The sequence below is a fragment of the Amaranthus tricolor genome, chromosome 7 (assembly GCF_026212465.1).
Source record: "Amaranthus tricolor cultivar Red isolate AtriRed21 chromosome 7, ASM2621246v1, whole genome shotgun sequence".
Taxonomy (NCBI): domain Eukaryota; kingdom Viridiplantae; phylum Streptophyta; class Magnoliopsida; order Caryophyllales; family Amaranthaceae; genus Amaranthus; species Amaranthus tricolor.
Genome location: NC_080053.1, coordinates 27,852,300 through 27,872,426, shown reverse-complemented (window position 1 = coordinate 27,872,426; position 20,127 = coordinate 27,852,300). Strand labels below are relative to the sequence as shown.

Genomic DNA, 20,127 nt, shown 5'->3' with positions numbered 1-20,127 from the left:
TTAGTTAGAGCATGTATTATTATTTATAGGAATGACTTGACTCCCGAGTTTGATTCTCTTTGCTCAACCTATGTTGTACTAAAAAAAATTATAGAGATGATCATGGTGTTAGACTTGGTTTGTTTCCAATTAAACGCAAATCCAAACTCATATATTTTCTTCGAAACTTGGACTTGAAACCAGTCTGATAGACCCATACCAATATATATTGTATCAGACGAGTCTAGGATTCTAAGATTTTAAATGGGTCTTGATCCCAATTGTTATAACTCCATTTTTACACTTTTTCTCATTTAATTTTGAATTTTTTGCATATAAACTAAATTTAGCTCTATATCGATTTATAGTTTCAAAAATCAAAAGGGGCATTCTACAGGGCATCAATGAGGTTTAACCCTTCTGCTTGTGGTGGTAAAAAAATGTAACTCACTCTATATAGTTATGTAACATTAAAAATTCTCAAATGAGACAATGTCATGTTGAAATCATCTCTATTGAATTGACCTAATATATATATATATATATATATATATATATATATTTATAATTTTAAAATAATCACTTATAATCTTAAGTAATTAATTAAATAATAGATTAAATGTATGAGTTCGTCTTATGATAGAACGATGACTTGTGTTAAATATATGTTTTTGTCTAAAACATATTCCGTCATAACCACCACCTTAGACATTGAGCCCCATCCTAACCACCCAACCCAACCTATCAAATCCGAGCAAATTAAACCCTTAATCTTTCTCCTTAAAAAAATCCCATATAATTTTGATGAACCCCACCACAAATTAAACCCTGATTAGTTAAAGATTGTGATAAGCAAAATCAATCATAATTAAAATTAATGTGTTGGATCTCATTATTTGATCGTAAAATTGTGTTCTTCAGTTTTTTTTAATGTAGAATCGTAGAATTAGATTAAAATTTAAAATATATTTTATTATATTAATAAAATCTATTAAGTACATTATCAATCCTAAATCCAACCAACATTTCTAATTATAATACTGTTAAAATCTAATTTCAAACTTCGTTTTTAAAACCTAATAGAATGTTTTAATCTTCAACTTATTATTAGGTAGTGGATTTTGTAGACTTGACGAGTGACGACATACTCTTTGGAAAATCTTTCCGAGTCTCAAGATAATGTTATTTTTATTACCCATTTTAGTACTATTCATCATTCTATGATATTTAAATATTGCGTCTATTATTCAAGAAAAATCAGTGATGTACTTATATGGAATCTTGTTTTATTTGTCTCGTCGCATATTTTCATAATATCAAATTTTTAAAATTTTTTTGTTGTGTATAACTCTAGATATTAAAAATCCGACAAACATATGGCTACGTAAAAGGTGTTTGGGTGCAAGTAAAAAAAATCGAAGAAAGTATATTCTACAAGCCTCTTCCGCTTTTTATGAGAGTTTTTTGGTATAGAAGTATGGATGCAATACAAACTCTCTTCATATATAGTACTTCACTAAATATTCCACTTAAAACGAAGGATATATGAGATTCGAAAGTGTAACCTCAGTATTACATTGACTTTTATTACAATGTTAAGAAACAAACTCACCAAAAATTTAAATTAACGTTGAGGTTGTTCTTCTTAGAGCATGGATAACCCATAGACTACATTATTGATTTGCATCAAAGAGAAATTGAGATATTTTTAAGAAAGTATTAATAAATGAAGAGACAGAATGAATTATGTGAATAAAATTGAAAAAACATTAATTGGTGAGATGAAAAAAAAGTGATGGATCATTATCAAAAAATAAAAATTAAGCAAATTAAGCATAACGAATTAAAATAAAAAATTATGCAAATTCAACAAGACGAAAAGACTAATACTTCTATGAAATTTATTTCTGAGGTACCTTGCCCATTTTGATTCTAGTCTTAGGTCTACTCTAGACTAAATAAGCTTTTAGCCTTTGATCCGAAAGACAAGTTAAGCCTTGACAATGATTGAATGGACTGCAAATCTATTCACAAATTCACATTAACCTCTTACAATATTTTACTCTATCCTAATAAATTTATCTTATTACTATTTCAGGATATAATTTTACCATTCAACCCATTTTTACTATTTATTTCATTAATCTTGTTTCCCTTTAACTTAAAAAAAAAATAAAAATCACCTAACTCAATTTCTTTAATTCGGTGTCATCTCTCATATTGCAAAATCAAGAGACATGGAGGGAAACTTAGAGCATTTCTAGCTAGTAGGGTGATAAATTTTGAGATTATTAGAATTATATTTCTCCGTTCTTATTTAAAAAAAAAAGAGGTTATTCACTAGAAAAAGAGTGACAAATTAAGGTGAAAGAATGAGAGAGAATGAAATTAAAGGCTACAAATTTATCACCACTTATACAAGACTGAAAGAGGTGGTGGAACCCACTTTTTTCTCCCCAAGAATAAATTTGATGTATCCATGAGAAGAAAGTGTATAAAATAAAGCTAAAAGATAATAAAAGCTGATGGGTTTTAATTTTTTTTCTCCCACTTAAAAGATATTTTTATTCACAAATTATTATATAAGACATTCTTATCAAGAGACGTACCTTACATTTAGCTTATATAAGTCATTTAATATATATTATGAGAATATAAATTTTTTATTTAAGATGGTCTAATCGTAACACGATCGGGGTAGCTATTAAAATGAATGACAATTTACAATATGTAGAGAAGTTGGGCCATAACGCATTGAATAATGAATAGGTTTCTCTTGGTCTCCACAAAATAAAGGGTAAACAGTAAAGTCATTATCATGTTAGGTTTCATTAATTCTAATATTAATACAACCGCCTCTAATAAAAGCATATACACCAAAAGTGGATCATGGCACCATGAAAATGCTTGTTTAGCATGGGATGTTATACACTAATTTATAACCAAGTAAGGTGAGTTTTGTGATGCCCTTGTGTGCATGGCATTCACACCATTCTCCCATTTGGCTTGTTATAACTTTTATGTACACATACATATATAACACTACAAAATGAATCTAGAAAATAATTGAGTATATATATATATATATATATATATATATATATATATATATATATATATATATATATATATATATATATATATATATATATATATATATATATATATATATATATATATATATATATATATATATATATATATATATATATATATATATATATATATATATATATATATATATATATATATATATATATATATATATATATACATATATATATATACATATATATATATACATATATATATACATATATATATATATATATATATATATATATATATATATATACATATATATATATACATATATATATATACATATATATATATATATATATATATATATATATATATATATATATATATATATATATATATATATATATATATATATATATATATATATATATATATATATATATATATATATATATATAAAAGGTTTCAACTACTAAATTAAACTTTTTGTTAAACTGTTATTTTGATATGGTATTAGAGGACAATGTGACAAAGGGTCATGAGTCAGAATCTCAATCACCTATTATTTCAAGTGGAATACTTCTTCCGTTCCAAAATACTTGCAACGTTTGTTTTTTCACACGGTCCAATGTACTGATTCAATTCTTAATATCTATAATTATTAGACCTGATCATGGGCGGCTCGGCCCGAAAAAGTGAGGGTTTGGGTACCAAAATATGGCCCGATGGGGGGGGGGGGGGGGGGGGGGGTTTGGGCAGAAAATAAGTGGCCCGAATTTTTTTGGGACGGGTTTGGGATTGGGGTTTGGCCCGCGAGCCGGCCCGGCCCGAAAGAAGCTAAGTTGGTCCAATTAGTTACATATTTTTGATTATTTCATATGCTAACACTTTTTTTCCATATTGCATCAAGGTCGGTCTACCATTTTTAATGTTGAAGAGGAGGAAGAAGAGGTAGATCGTGAAGATGACGATTGTCAAATCACTAATTAGTTACATAATTTGATTATTTTGTATTTGTTTATTTGAATTATTTGTAATTTGTGTTTTAAATTATGTATAATATGGAACAATTGTATTTGTTTATTTCAATTATTTGTAATTTGTATTTTTAATTATGTATAAATAATATATAACATAGGCCCGCAAGCCAGCATATTACGGGTTCGGCCCGCATCAATGGGATGTTTTTTCCCACCCGGTGTTTGATCACGTCTAATAATTATGTATAATAAAAAATTATAAAAACTTGATATTAATAATCTTTGCATCGTTACGAATCAAACAAGATCCCACTTAACTAAACTATGTTTTAACTTATATGTTATAAATCAATCACAAATTAAGGGAATTAAGGGAGATAAGTGAATAGGGTTTTTATTTTCAGCGTTGTGAGTTGTGACTATATTGGAACGAAGGAAGTATTTAGCTATGATCGAGGATAACTTATGTTGCATTTAGACTTCTAGGCCAAAAAATTTGCATACGGGGCGACTTGTCAGAATATATAACATATCTAGGGTTTATACTATTAGTTTAAATTTTTAGTTGAATTGATTTCTAGACAATTAAATATATGCAATTTAAACAAGGATTTAGATCAAATGAGAAGACGAACTACGAAGGAGCGTACGACATTGATTGTGTTGTTTTGATGGGTATTTTTTCTCTCTTGAGGTTTCGACGCCTTTTGGATATTTGTTTATGTAGTTTTGTTTTCAATTGGACTTATAAATCTTAGGATTTTTTGAGAGTTTTAGAAGGTATTTTTTTTTTGTCATTTTAGAACAATTCCAAATCTTTAAAATGTCTTTATAGAAAAAGTATTTTTTGATTTGTTCTTCATAATGCCTTTATTAAAGTATGTTTTAATTTAGCATAATTAAGTTTTTAACTATAATTATCAGTCATCTGCCAAATGTGTGCTTTCTAAAACTGGATTAATACAAGTATTCAAATGTAGGAAAACAACATCCATTTTATTCAACTACTCCTATTTACAATTGTATGTGAAGTACTTAATTAAAGAAACTGTTGTACATAAAAAGTACCATTTTATTCAATTTCTCAATTATTTTAATTTTATTTTTTTTATTCAGGGCATGACTGGAAAATCCCTACAAATAAAAACCAAGAGAAATTTAATTTTTCTTATAAATGATGCGAATAAAACCTTTTACAAAAGACAAAGGAATAGTTCATTAACCACTTAATCAACTTATAATTCTCTAGTTTTAGAGTATTAAAAAAGTCGTTGAAAAATTTTTAGAGTCGAAATTTTACGAAAAAGGTTCCCTTAAAATTAGATGTATATATAATTAACGAACCTTTTAAACGTGTTTGGTACGAGAAATTTCTGTGAAGAAATGGGAATCTAGAAAAAAAAAATCTCAAATCCTTGTTTTATATACAAGGAAAATAGGGTCGGACTTTAAGTTTTCTTGTTTTGTTAAGAACGAAGTAGAATACTGGTGAATTATTCAAAAAAAAGGGATAATATAGTGAAATTAAAATTTATTTGGCATTTTAATTTATCCTTTAAATTTTGCTATATTTTTATTATGGATAGTGGTTTCATAATTTTTTTCAATTATAATGCCACATCTCTAGTTTTCATTATTTTTAATATTATCTACACAATTTACTTGTTATCACCATTTTCTTAATATAACTGCAAAAGCGTGTTGTCGCAACCACTTTAGGACTGAGGGAGTAAAATTTTTAGGTTAACCAGCCATAAATAGTTCGCATTAATATAATATTATCCGATTTGACGTAAACTCGCATAATTTTTTTTTATCGATCTTATTTCATAAAAGTCTAGTACTAACAAACAAGTGATAGATATTTTTTAGCTTCAAAGTCTCATATAAGTCGCAACTAAACTTCTTATAATTTTAATCCTCATTTGTCAAATACAGAGTCGTTCTATCTGTTTTTGCGCCTCATAGAAAAAGAAAAAAAACCCTTAAAACTTAAACCGTAGTGAATAATAAATTATTCTTTTTATTTTTATTATCGATATTAAACTACTTTATAAAAAAACCACTAATAACTCATATTTAAACTTTATATTTAGCAAAAAATATAAATTATATCTAGATTTAATAAGTTAATATCAACCTTATATATGTACTAAATTTTTAGACCCTAAAAAATTTGATTAATGCCCTAAACAGTAGTCCACCTTACCCTTAGAAATCCAGGAGCATAGACTTTGAGATTTCCTAATATTTTAAGTGAAAAACAATCAATAGTCAACTTGTATACAAATCATATACTTTTAAAGGACAATAATATATGCCAAAAGAATCCAATCTTAATAGAAGTATTGTTAGTAGCTGCATGCATTTAACTAGCCACCCAAATGCAGTTGCAGTTGCAGGTACTCTCATTAACTCACTCCAACCACAATTTCATGCATCAGCCATTCATATATATTATATACCCATTATTCACTACCCATTCTTAATTTCTTCAACCATTTTTCTTCACAAAAAATCATGGATTTTTCTTCATACTACCATCTAATTTTCATCTCTTTAGGTGTACTCATATCAAGTTTTATCTTTCTTAATTCACGTGTCAAGAATAAATCGACGCGAGGTCTCCCTCCCGGTCCTCCTGGGTGGCCTATAGTCGGAAATCTCTTCCAAGTAGCAAACTCAGGGAAACAATTTTTTGAGTTTGTTAGAGATCTTTTACCAAAGTACGGCCCCATCTTCACTCTGAAGATGGGATCACGTACTTTGATTATTGTTAGTGACGCTTCATTAGTTCATGAAGCGCTAATTGAAAAAGGTCAGGTGTTTGCCACCAGACCTGCTGAAACCCCCACTAGGGGGATTTTTAGCTGCGACAAATTTACAGTCAATGCGGCTGTTTATGGGCCCGTTTGGCGTTCCCTTAGGAAAAATATGGTGCAAAATGGGTTAAGCTCTTCTCGACTAAAGGAATTTAAGGGTGTTAGAAATATTGCGATGGATAAATTGATTGAAAAGATTAAAATTGAGGGTGAAAAAGAAAATGGTGTTGTTTATGTGTTGAAAAATGCTAGATTTGCCGTGTTTTGTATATTGTTGTCTATGTGTTTTGGTGTTGAAATGAGTGAAGAAACAATTGAAAGAATTGATCATATGATGAAAGAAGTGTTAATTACGGTAAACCCAAGAATTGATGATTTTCTACCGATTTTAAGCTTGTTTTTTACCAAGCAAAGGAAACAAGCTTTGGCCGTGCGCAACAAGCAAATCGAGACGCTCCGTCCGTTCATCGAGCAACGACGGGCGATTCTTATGGCGGGTTTAGCATCCAACCCGACTGCAGCGCCATTCTCATACCTTGATACACTTTTTGATGTACAAGTTGAGGGTCGAAACTCAGGCCCGACCGAGCCCGAAATTGTGACACTATGCTCGGAATTTATTAATGGAGGTACGTAGTGACGAATTCACCGCCTGCATGAGTAGGCACTGAGTTAAAAAACCGCTATTATTTTATAATCTTTTTAGGAAAATTTGGTTATAAAAATATATTCTTTAGATAATTAGTTTTTACAAATTTCACATTTCATTTATCATGTATAAAAATAAACTACATATTAATTTTTCTTTTTAAGAACTTGAGCTTCAGTTTACTCCTAAAAAATTAAAAGTTGCAAGTCACAAACTTCATTAAAAAAAAAATTGTAAAAACCCAAAATTTTCTAACATAAATAAAAAAATTAAAATTTAAAAGCTGCTTAACTTATATGAGATTATTAAAATTAAATTTTCATTTATTTTATATATTTTGTAACTATATTGTAGTATTTAACTTATAGGTGACTACTAGTAATTTGTGTTATTACCGACTTTTTTCTTAAATTCATTGAATAGGTACGGACACTACCGCAACCGCAATAGAATGGGCCATGGCACGACTAATCGAGAACCCGAGCATGCAAACCAAGCTATACAACGAGATCCGATCCACAATTGGCACACGACCCGTACAAGAAGGAGACCTTGAAAACATGCCTTATTTGCATGCCTTTGTTAAAGAACTCTTAAGAAAACACCCACCAACATATTTTTCACTAACACACGCCGTAACCGAACCCGCCACGCTTGGCGGGTACACAATCCCTACCGGGTGCAACGTAGAGTTGTTTTTACCTGGTATATCGGACGATCCAAAACTATGGAAAAACCCGGAGAAATTTGACCCGGAAAGGTTTTTATCCGGAGGTGAAGATGCAGATATAACAGGAGGAAGAGGAGTAAAAATGATCCCATTTGGGGCGGGTCGACGGATCTGCCCGGGTTTGAGTATGGCAACAATTCATGTTAATTTATTGATTGCTAGGTTAGTACAAGAATTTGAATGGTGTGCAATTGGTAAACTGGATTTTAGTGAGAAATTGGAATTTACTGTGATTATGAAGAATCCTTTGAGAGCTAAAATTAAGCCTCGGGCTTAATTTTTTTTAATCAGATAAAATAAGATAAGATGAGATAAGACAAGACGAGAATATCATCTTATCTGGAGTGCAATTTACAACTTTTGTAGTTTCGAAGGATTTCTAATTTTATTTTCCATTAATTATAGATGTAATAGTGTGCTATTATATAATATTTTTTGCTTCATTCTTGATTTTTTTTTCTAAAACTATGTTGGTTTTGTTTTCAATTCCTAAGATGCATAGTAATTACTAATCAAATTCATGTGATATTGTTTATACATAATCTCATAATCCATATAAACAGATGAAACAAAACCAGAGCTCTCAAAAATCCGTCCCATAGAAATTACCATTACATTTTTCATTTAAATGGACTTTTCTATTTTTAACCTTAGTTCATTCTTATTCTTGACTTTGGCATAGGTCTTCATTGGAGGTTATGGAGTTGATTTCGAATCATGTGTTTCGAAAATTTCAAGTCGGGTCAAATCAAGTTTAATTTCAATGTCGGATGAATATTGAGTCATATGATCTATTTTAAACCTCTCTAAATATGCATGTATAGGTTTAACTTATTTTTCAACTCATCCACATATTCTCTCACTTTATGAAGAGAAAACAAACAAATATACGCTGGAAAAGAGAAAACAAACAGTTTTGAGAAGAGAAGATATACAATTTGACAGACACAGTAGTGTACATTGACAGAAACAAAAATAAAAGGCAAGGCAGACTGAGGAATCCTTAACAGTTTCCTTCTATGCAGATCATGTGATAACTGATATCTATACATATTTGCTCTGTACACTACTTTTAATTCTACTTCCTAACTGTCAATCATGAACCATAAATTCAATCGAACACACCCAGACTTGACACAATGAGCCATGGCACGGACACCTAAACTAGCTAATTTGCTATCTGAGGGAACTCTAGACTGGGTGTTGCTGTCTATCGTATTGGCTAGCACTAATCCACATAGTCCAGGAACAGACACGCTAACCAAATACACCAGCTTCATGCAGCTAAGCTTATGAATGTGAAACATCAAACACTACTTCTCTGATCAATTCGGCCTTTGTAGTAGACGGTAACCAGCAATCCTCCCGTTAGCTTGAAATAATTCACGACAGAAAAGATATGTACAAAGCAACAGCCAACAAGAGGAGAAAAACAAGCTTCAAAGACTCCAAAACTTCCAGCAAATAACTTGGTTAAGCAGATGATGGGCACACTACATGCTTATCTGTGTGGTCTTTTACAAGAACATTTTCTTCAGGCAAAGCCAAGTTATCTCTGGCTGCTTCTATTAGCTGATTCTCTGGCATAGGATCTGACCTATGCGTTTCGGACGTCCTTGATAGAAATCTACTAACTGAAGGAAAATCAGTGTTACGATGCGATCGAGAACTTGGCATAAACTGCATAGATCGTTTCTTCTCATTAGTCTCACGCAATGATATCCTACAGACAGGGCAGGTGCAATGCTGTAGCAACCATATATCTATGCATTTTATGTGGAAGTAGTGGCCACAGTAAGGCAGTATACGCAACACATCTTCTTTGTGATATTCTGCCAAGCAGATGGAGCATCTACAAGAGTACAATACATTAGTCGAATAAATATCACAGACAACAAAGCTCGAGCAATTAAATTGGAAAAGCATCCAGTGCTTACGACAAGCACATACATGAGGAAAGTTTGAAGACAGCAAGACCATGTATTATGATTTATTATTAAGCAGCACCTAGAACAACGATAATATTTTAAAATGCAAGTGGTCGTCTAACTAGCTAGATAGTTTGTGTTCAGCTGCAAAATAGTCCAATCGCTCAAGAAAGGACATACTCTGGGTTGGGTAATAAAGGGGTCAAAGTAAAAAGCTTTACTTATCATAACAAAGGAAATTTCCCATTATCACCAATTTCTACACAATTACCATTCTGATTCATAAATGATAATTGGCATACATTTTAACAAGACTTGAATATTATTCTAATACCAATGGAAAGCGAATCTTTGATTGCATAATAAATTTATAATGGGTGCATTTTATAACAAGCATAACATGTAATATGTTGTGGAATTATGGTTACAAAAGAGTTCAATGGAAGCCCTTAAAAAATAAACCAAAATGATCATTATGTCTCATCCATAAATTCAAAGTCAGTGATCTTCTGTAAAAAAGAGAGAAAAGGTGACCAATATTCAAACCCAGTAACCAAGAGAACAAGTACACATAGGAAGGCAAGCATACCAAACTCAGCTTCTCCTATTTTATTCAACAAATCAAACCCTACTTTGTTTTAGTTCAGATGATACTCTGCTCATAAGTCACAAGTTACAAGCCATCAATCTTCGCCATTTTCAATGGTTTTCAATTTCTTACTCGATTTATATAAATCACAAGTTACAAGTTACAAGCCATCAATCTTAGCCATTTTCAATTACTCAATTTTCAATGGTTTTCAATTTTAGATGATACTCTGCTCATAAGTAACAAGTTACAAGCCATCAATCTTAGCCATTTTCAATGGTTTTCAATTTCTTACTCGATTTATATAATTTTCCTTGCAATTTCATTACTTTCTTCATCAAAAGTTCAAAACTCTAACATCAGAGATTGTACTCAAGACCTCAAAATATTGTACTATCAAAAAACCACAAATTCAGCTTCAATATATTACTCATCCATTTATAGTAGTCAGCCAGTCAATACTGTAAATTATGACGATTGTAAGATTCAATAAAACACTAAACACATATTGTTATAGTGTGGATCATATTAAAAAATCAGTTCCAATTCACTATTGCATCACCATTAATGTTGCACAACGGATTGAATTTCCTTTGGTTCCACATTCTAACTCTTCAATAAGATCCATACAAAGAGATAAATTTAAACATGATTTTTCATGCATATATAAAAAGTTAAAATATATCCACGTGGAATCTTGCAAGATTTGTCTCAATGTATAAAATCTAAATATATAACCAAAAAATGAAGTGGAGGGAGTTATAATTATAAGAGTGCTTCTAATATGAAGGTAGGGTCAATCGGTCACCATTTTATTTACGTTTTTTTTTCAATTAGAAATCAGAGGCCAAAATTTAACCATGGAAAACTTGAGTGCCTAATTTTAAGTGATGAACAGTAATGCATGCCAATAAGGATAAAATTCCAACAGTATCAAAATTAGCTTCAGTATATCATGGAACGGGTGATCATAAATAGTTCAGGTTAATTCTGTTGTCCTTCAATCAATATTGAACTTCCAACATTAAGCAAAACTTCTCAACAAGCACCTGATTATACCTGGACTTTGGTCAAGACTATTCTCATATCATTTACTTGAGGAGGTCAAGACTATTCTCATATCATTTACTTACCTGGTCAACTAATAAGGAAACAAGAGGGAAGGACAAAGTGGAAGTTGTACTATACAATGAATTTCCAACAGACATGATCAAATCCGGTTAACTCAAAGTTAAAGAGGGAGGGAGACAGAGTAATATACAAGGAAAAACAAGGCTAAAACCAAGTGGAATACAATATAATGAATTTACAGAAAATATAACACCATGCAAGCTGCAGCTGTATTCTACTCACAATAACAGACTTCTCTTAAATCACGGATAACAATTCACAAATATAAGGTCTGAGGAAAAGGTTATCCATTTCTTGTCTCCTATACCGAAACAGCAGTAAGCTCAATGAAATTGACAGGGCTGACAAGAGTCAAGATGTACAAATCTGCCTAAGCAAATGATAGTAGAGGGAAGTTATTTCAACATGGAGCAGATCACTAAATTCTAATAGACTAAAGCTATATGTACAAATGAGGTAAATAGTGGTTCAAGTTCCTATAGCCCCTATTGGACAGTAATACAACTACAGGAATACGACAAAGAATGCATCTCCACTCCCCAGTGCTTACATTCTATAATAAGCCCATGCAGATGGGAAATATAAGTGAATCCACATAACTGGCAATGTTGAAAATCATCCAAAAGGCAGCTGAACTCACTATTAACCTTCTAAATCCAATATCATCAATTTCCGATTTCCATAAAAATGCATAAGAAAAATATTGAAAACTCAAGATATTCGAGTTTCAAGCTATGATCACTAAAACGAAAACATTATGAGAAAGACAAACAATTGAATCACAACAATCCCACTTCAATCTCACTTTTGAACCATAAAATAAAATAGCAGCGAGTAAGGGACTTAAACCGTGAGAAAATCAATACCACAAAAATGGAATCCAATAAAAAGAAAAAAATGACAAAGAACTTACTGCCCACTATCGGCCGAGGAAAAATATTCATCACCGTACTTTTTGGCTGGAAAGTCGGCAACAATTGGAGGTTCTACACCATGCATTCCACCCTCCATCTGCGGAAATTACGGTTGACCATATTAATTAGACACTAAATTAATAAAACAGTGAAACCGAACCCAATATCCCTTCCTAAGTCGTAATCATTCTTGCCTACTAATTATTGTGCCTAAACTGCCAAACTTGATCTTAAGTTACCTAAAACAGATAATATACCATAACAAGGAGAAAGGGTTATTAATTAAACTAAGTCTACAGTCCACTAAAGCCTGAACGTTTGATTTATGGAAAGTTAGAGATTAAAAGAAATAAGAGAGGTGCGGGGAATTGATTAAGAAAGATAAACTTACAGCACTGAGATTAGATCTAGAAGAAGAAGCAATATGACGACGCAAAAGTCGACGAGAAGCACGCAATTGAATTCGAGCACAGATGAGTCTGGTGCATATGAACATTATAAAAAGCGTACTGACGACAAATCCAATCACTGTCATCACTAAATTTGTTCTAGCAGATGTCATCTTTTTTGTACAATCTAGTTCCAAATCTTATGTAACCAATTCAAAATAGCCAATATCCGAGAATAATTAGGTCAGATTATCATGACCTTGGAGCATCAATTTGTGAGTGAAAACCTAGAAATGGAACAAAATCAATTGAGTGCCAGATTTTGTTCTCAATCTAGTTCCAAACCGTATTTAACCAATTCAAAATAGCCAAGACAGATAATAATTGGATCAGATTATCATGACCTTGGAGTATCCATTTGCGTGTGAAAACGCTAGACAAAATCACTTGAGTGCTAGATTCCGTTCTTCAATTTAGTTCCAAATCGTGCTTAACCAATTCAAAACAGCCAAAACAGAGAATAATTGGGTCAAATTATCATGACCTTGGAGCATCAATCTTCGAGTGAAACCCTAGAATTACTGGAACAAAAAAGCAATATAAATGCTAGATTTCTGCAGCGGAATTCATGTGTAAAAGAAGAACAAGTGTGCTAGATTTCTGCACCAAAGTTGACAAAGATGAATTGACGTGATGTTAAGTGAAATTGCATCAAAATTCAAAATTTCATATGGAAGAAATTTGGTTGGAAGAGAGAGAATGTATGAGTTTTCAACTTTGAGAAAGTGAAGGTTGGGATACGAGTTGAAAACTCGAAACTCAAGTTGAAAAGAAAAGAGTTGACGGAGGATTTAATTAACATAACAATTAACATGTGAATAGCTGTGGTTCAAGACTTCTTGTAGTACAAGTGAGGTGAATAGCATATTTTTGTTAACTGAATATTTTTTTCTAAAATAGTATCACAATAAATTAAACAAATATTTTCAAACGAGACAGTCTCAAGTAAGACCATTTCTAATGAGCTGATCCAACATATATCTAATGTCTAACAGTAATTATTTACAGTTATAATCACTTTTTATAGTTTCAGTGTGATCACTTATGATTTATGAAGTGATCATTTACAATTTTAAAATGATCAATTAGAAAAGTATGCTAATTACATGAACTCATCTCATAATAAAACACTTTCATATATAAATTAAATTGAAAGAAAATTTGCATTTTATAAGATAAATTTTGGTCAAAAACAATTTATCATGATGATCTGAACCACCAATTAGCTTGACAAGTTTACCATTCACATACATAAAATAAATCAAATAAAATTATTAAGATTTTTAACGATTTATAAATCTAACTGCTGAGAGGTTCTTAACGTTTCTTAAAAAGAAATCGCTGAGAACCTCAAGAAGGAGAAGAAGGCGTCGGAGTACCAGGTTTTGGCTTGAGACCTAGTAGCCATGTCAACTAATAATGCCCTGCATGGACCTTAAAGGGTGTTAGCTAGATCCAAATCCAACCATAAAAAAATTGTGATGACTCATGGTCTCAAAACATTCCCAATTGCGCCATCTGATGCATGCCCTTTATTCGTTGCAAATCTGATCAAGAACACCACAACAATCACCCATGTTGCCCCACCTCAATCAAAAGGCGGTGATAGCTAAATCAAAACACATGATAATATTTTCTTGAATCACATAGTAGGCTAAGAAAAAAGAAAAATTAGGTGAGATTTAATCTTAGAATCTTACCTAGAAAATATAATACCTGCTCCAATTAAAACAAAATCCAATTCTCCATCTTTTCGACCAAATGGTAACTCATCAATGACGCTGGACAAACAAAACATCTCATCCAAAGCAATGCTATGTTAATTAAAAACTACTTAAAATAAGTAGCATCTTATGAAATGGCTTTATAATAATAAATACTTATAATTGTAAAAATTCAGACCACTAAATATTTGAACATTTCTTTACAAGTTTGATGATACAGTCTATTAGTGGAAGCATCTCCTGTCAAGTCTCAAGCAGTGATGAGAAATTCTTTATGGGTATGACCAGCACTTGATTCTCGATGCAGAAAGATTTCTGTTTGATAAGAATGATCAAATCATATGCTAATACAATTGTTACTCAATAAATATTAGTAAGAATGATCATCACCATCCCCTTTCTCTTCCACCGATCCTTCGGGCAAGCTCCAAATCCTTTTTCACTGCATCAAGAATCACCATCTCAGAAATAACTTGAAGCCCAGAAGGAAAAACATACACATTATACTATATAAGAGCGGCCAGTGGTGGAATTTGATTACTTACTGAGTGTAACTCGTTTGGCATGAATAGCACAAAGCATACCATCTTCAAATAGATTAACAATCAAATCTTCTGAGGCCTATAATTGACAGACTATTAGACACAGCACTTGGGAAATCAACAAGGCCAGTATGAAAAGGAGGTTAACTTCAATGCATTGTCATTTTTAGGATTAGTGACTCCATTAGTAAGACTCCTATTGACTTGCAAGTACTTAATTTGTCCACATATTCATTCAACAATCACTAATCTAGCCTATAAGAAAGAATCAGAATGTTGGGCTTTTAGAAAGGACATTATAGTAGAATTATGGGAGTAGCGGAAATGCAAATGCTTCAACGGATGAGTGGGCATACTTTAATGGATAGAATTTGAAACAAAGATATAAGAAATGGTTTAGGAGTTACAAATATTAAGGAAAAGATGAAAGAGAGTCGTTTAAGATGGTTTGGGAAGGGTGAGGGCGGGGTATTAGCAAACCGGTAAGGTGGAAAGAAAGTTGAAGCTCGGTTGACTTAAAATGAGGGCGAGAAAGACCAAATATGACTTAAAGGACAAGATTGGAAAAAGATATGACTGATCTAGACTTACAAATTGAGATCGTAGAAAATTGAAATGAATTGGAAAAGAAGAATCCATGTGCATGACCATTGGAACTGATATATTGGTTAATGTAGTCAACCCCAAACTTTTTGGATTAAGGCTTTGACATTATTTTTGTTTTTGTTGTTGTAATTACTGGTCTTAGCCTACCTTAATCCACTAACTAAAACAATATTGCCTCTGTCCCTTTAAGATGCCTAAAAGCTCTCACAAATCCAAATCAGGGCAGATGTTAGCAACTTCATAAGCTTAAATCATCACATGAGAAGAAGGGAAGTCTTTTATAGAACAAAACATTACAAATCGAGTACTTCCAGAACAAAGTTAGACAAGTCTTTATTATTGGATAATTTAAACAGTCTTTTCTAACAATCATATACCATCTTTGTCGATTGCTCTTATGGTAAACAATCTTTTGTTTCTCAATCTACTTCTCTCCATTAGGTAGTATTTAGTTGCCCGACACATTACAAAATCCATCCGTTCTTGACAGCTAATTTAACAAGCAAGCTGTGAAATGTCCAAATGCAAAAAAAAAAAGAAAAAAAAAAGAAGCACGATCAGCATATAGACAGAAGTATGTTTTGGCAAATCTTTATTTCAGACTGCAATCTGAGTTCTGACGTGAGAATATATTTAAGAGTCAAGAATTTTAAGAAACAAAACTTCAGATGATCTTTAAATAAACAAAAATTTAGCAGGTATTCACTTGAGCCAAAAACATACTTCATTCAATAGAGGTTTGTACCTGTTGAAGGGCAACCAGGGCTTCAGCCTGCCAACGACCAATATTAGGTGAGAAATGATGAGTTATCTCCTTGACCTAGAAGGATACTAAGCATGTCAGTGCGGCAAAAATCTAAAAACTACAAAAGATAAACAGATAAAAGTTGCATGTTGTTCCAACAATGAAAGGCACAAGAAGCACCGAAGCAATGATCAAAAAGAATTGATGTACATAATAACAATTGAAGCTAAAGAAAGAAAAAAATACACATCAAAAGAAAGGAAGGATCAGAATGTTTACTCAGGTCTAAGAATCATTTTATAAAAATAAGGTGGCCACAGAATAAAACCATGGAGAAAACATAGTTGAGCTGAAGTTACTTGCAGTAAAATGCTAAGATCCGCCTCACAAGTGATTTTAACCAAAAAGAAATCAGGTAAGAGAGACAAACGATTTTCTAAATGAACATAGCTCTCCATATGGAAAGTTGGCAGGTTTTCACATAGCTCTTCAGTCTCCCCTGATTACAAGCTACCACCTATTCAAGAGGAAAGAGTGAAAACCCTCCAATAATTCTGAGTGAAAACCCTCTAGAAATATTTTTTACATAAATTGAAGGCTAGCCATGCACGAACTCCAACAAACTTTTCTAGATGGTCAGGATTTCCCTATTCCTTCATTTCATAAAATCATAACAAACGATTTGACTAATTATCTTTGTCCTTTTGTGCTCCCGACTTGCATACGTGTAGAGATTAACTGGCTGAGCACATTGATTACAAACATGTTATTATTATTTGCACAACAGATAAGGCATGAAGCAGAATCCGATCCTATACATTATAATTTGCAAAACATGCTACACATCTGAATCTAAAATTGGATGGTGATATTTTAGAAAAAATGATAATGAAGTACGAGCATTTTTCTCTTATTGTAGGGCTCAATCAGCTGCATTTACCTAAATCAATTTGGTGAAATAATCACACAACTAGGCTTCCAATGTGATCAAAAAAGGTGGTCATGATCTCTCAAAGGGACAGTTGGAAGAATTCCCAATTTGGGGATTTCAACTTTCAAAGGGTCTATTAACTCATAGCTTGCAAAGATTAATGAACTTGTGACCACAGCTTGGCCAGTATAGACCTTATGTCTATATGATTCAGTGGTTCTCCTGCATCTCAGTCTTGAGCATGAAGCAATAGAGAGGTTCAGCAAGAGCAATTAGCTCTTGTTCATGCACAAGCCAAGTGAAGACATGCAGTTGAATTTTCGTCAACAAAACAATGAAATGTCAAAACACATCGGTGCTTGCTTCCGCAGTTCCATTGCAGCAAGGTGACTATATATTATATCAATGTATAAATTATGTTTATTTTGGTCTACGAGCCTCTCTTCTTAGTATGCAGGCCTAGATGTGGAATGAAAATCATTTAAGGGAAAGATCACTGATACTCCAATTTCTCATATTGGCTATTTGTTAACCTTTGTTCTTAAAAACGAATTCTCATTCCCACTTTCTTATTTGGAGTAACCTTTGTTCTTAAAAAATTACCATATATCCTACTTTAATCAACAGTCTACAAACATCAACACCCAACCACCAACCATCCACCACCCAAAGTAAGGACCCAAGCAACCAACTGCACCTCACATCGGCTTAACACAACGACTGGAACCTCAGGAATAAGAAAATACTACTTTTGTCCCTTTAAAGTTGCTATATTTTCCTTCTTAGTTTGTCCAACTAAATTAGCTACATTTACCTTTTACGGAAATGGTCCTATTATCTCTCATCAATTTTCATATACACATATAATCGCTTATTTATACCATTCACACATTTCAAAATTTCGTCTTTAATCTCTCCTAAACTAAAACCAAAACTAAATAAAAAGTAAAAATGCAAATGTAGCATATTCAAGGAAACGAAACATTATACTTCTATACTGTACTGGTCATTCATGTACTAATAATATGGGGCACGTCTGAACCATCAGGAATGTATTCAAATGATAACCAGCAATATTGCTTCATACTTCCATATAATTTCTAGCAGCCAAGAAATGTAACTTAAGTTCAACCATTTCACTTAAACCTAAAAATAATTGTTATCTAATAAACCATTTTCGTTATTATAAAAACAAGTTCACTAAACATTGCACATATCAGCTACTCAAACACATAAAATGCAATTCAAATTAACAGTAATTTAATAGGAGTACTAAACAGAAAAATGACAAAAAGCTACATACGAGTCGAACAAAGGGCGCAATAGGAATCAACAGCTCAAAAGATTTCTGATATTTTCGTATTTCCCGGAGCGCCACAGTTCCCGGCCTATAACGGTGGGCCTTCTTCTCTGTATGGAATATTATTAGAATAAACCGCAATTTTGATATCAATGAAAAAATCTCAACAGTATTAATTAATGATTCAAAATTGAATCAAACGCGGATAAAATAATTGAAGAAGAATTACTTTGAGTAGCAGGAGTAACATTCGATTTTCTTCTTGGAGTTGGAGAAGTCTGCAAGTTCAATTAAATCGGAGATATTAAAATTCACAAATTGAAGAAAAATTAGAGTGAAAAGAGAGAGGAAGGAACCGATTGTGGTGTAGCAGGAGTCGATGGAGTTGCTGCGGAAATCTCTGCAAAGAGAAAAGGGTTTTGAATATGAAATTAGTCCCAAATCAAATCAAATCAAATCAAATCAAATCAAATTATATCAAATCAAACCTAGAAAACTAAATAAAAAAACAGGAAAAAGAAAAAGAAAGAAGAAAAGTAACTATGACGAGGACTTCTACTCCTTGGTTTCTTGGAAGCGATGTGTTTGATTCTCATGGTTTACAGGAGCAACGATGGCGGATAGAATTGGGATTTGCAAAGCAGAGTAAACTAAACAGATTTCCATTTTCAATTCCCGCTTAACAATAACTGAAATATGTTTTCAAATTTTTTTGTAAATTAAAATTGCACCCCAAAATGGTAGAATTTGTTCATACTCCCTCCATTTTCTTGGAATATTCAATGTTAAGAGTTATTTATTTTAATTAGATTGTGTAAAATTAATTATTTATTAATCAAAACCATAACAATATAATAAATGTTTATTAAAACGACCAAAAAACCCAAGTAGAACATCAACAACAAACAAATAAATTAATTTAGAGTTACCAACTAATACAATAATACTCCATATATTCCAAGATTTCCAACACTTGGTCATCCTAAGAAATTTTATAGCCTTCTTTCAAGAGTAAATAATATTAGATTGAGAATATAGTTTTATGTCAGTTCGTAATTTGGTA

At 31.9% G+C, this 20,127-nt stretch overlaps 3 protein-coding genes across 4 annotated transcripts; 1 reads left to right on the top strand and 2 right to left on the bottom strand.

Moving 5' to 3' along the window:
* Positions 1 to 6,356: 6,356 nt before the first annotated feature.
* Positions 6,357 to 8,670, top strand: LOC130817467 (cytochrome P450 77A2-like). Its single transcript, XM_057683187.1, has 2 exons — positions 6,357 to 7,455; positions 7,899 to 8,670. Exons 1-2 carry the CDS (start codon positions 6,525 to 6,527, stop codon positions 8,480 to 8,482), a joined length of 1,515 nt encoding a protein of 504 aa, XP_057539170.1. The 5' UTR covers positions 6,357 to 6,524; the 3' UTR covers positions 8,483 to 8,670.
* Positions 8,671 to 9,051: 381 nt separating this feature from the next.
* On the bottom strand, positions 9,052 to 13,329 carry LOC130817468 (RING-H2 finger protein ATL8-like). The gene is made up of 3 exons (XM_057683188.1): positions 13,159 to 13,329; positions 12,767 to 12,864; positions 9,052 to 10,057 (listed from the first exon to the last, which is right to left on the bottom strand). Exons 1-3 carry the CDS (start codon positions 13,327 to 13,329, stop codon positions 9,679 to 9,681), a joined length of 648 nt encoding a protein of 215 aa, XP_057539171.1. The 3' UTR covers positions 9,052 to 9,678.
* Positions 13,330 to 13,598: 269 nt separating this feature from the next.
* LOC130817469 (uncharacterized) lies at positions 13,599 to 19,855 on the bottom strand. 2 transcript variants are annotated; one of them, XM_057683191.1, is made up of 10 exons: positions 19,606 to 19,855; positions 19,421 to 19,464; positions 19,294 to 19,342; positions 19,068 to 19,174; positions 16,834 to 16,908; positions 15,486 to 15,561; positions 15,331 to 15,382; positions 14,917 to 15,255; positions 14,596 to 14,763; positions 13,599 to 13,737 (listed from the first exon to the last, which is right to left on the bottom strand). In XM_057683191.1, coding segments are annotated over exons 1-8 (459 nt in total). In that variant the 5' UTR covers positions 19,661 to 19,855; the 3' UTR covers positions 13,599 to 13,737; positions 14,596 to 14,763; positions 14,917 to 15,254. The 2 variants fall into 2 exon arrangements, with proteins under 2 accessions (XP_057539174.1, XP_057539172.1); XM_057683189.1 differs by having other exon boundaries at positions 14,917 to 15,382; positions 19,606 to 19,854.
* Between the last annotated feature and the right edge of the window lie 272 nt (positions 19,856 to 20,127).

Excerpts from the sequence above, each read along its gene's own strand:
- LOC130817467 (XM_057683187.1), top strand. The coding sequence starts at position 6,525 with ATGGATTTTTCTTCATACTACCATCTAATTTTCATCTCTTTAGGTGTA. Across the intron at positions 7,456-7,898 it reads CTCGGAATTTATTAATGGAG|GTACGGACACTACCGCAACC; the intron begins GTACGTAGTGAC and ends TTCATTGAATAG.
- LOC130817468 (XM_057683188.1), bottom strand. The coding sequence starts at position 13,329 with ATGACATCTGCTAGAACAAATTTAGTGATGACAGTGATTGGATTTGTC. Across the intron at positions 12,865-13,158 it reads CTAGATCTAATCTCAGTGCT|ATGGAGGGTGGAATGCATGG; the intron begins GTAAGTTTATCT and ends TAATTTCCGCAG. Across the intron at positions 10,058-12,766 it reads TCCTCGGCCGATAGTGGGCA|ATGCTCCATCTGCTTGGCAG; the intron begins GTAAGTTCTTTG and ends GTACTCTTGTAG.
- LOC130817469 (XM_057683189.1), bottom strand. The coding sequence starts at position 19,660 with ATGAGAATCAAACACATCGCTTCCAAGAAACCAAGGAGTAGAAGTCCT. Across the intron at positions 19,465-19,605 it reads GAGTAGAAGTCCTCGTCATA|AGATTTCCGCAGCAACTCCA; the intron begins GTTACTTTTCTT and ends TTCTCTTTGCAG. Across the intron at positions 15,562-16,833 it reads CCCTGGTTGCCCTTCAACAG|GCCTCAGAAGATTTGATTGT; the intron begins GTACAAACCTCT and ends TGTCAATTATAG.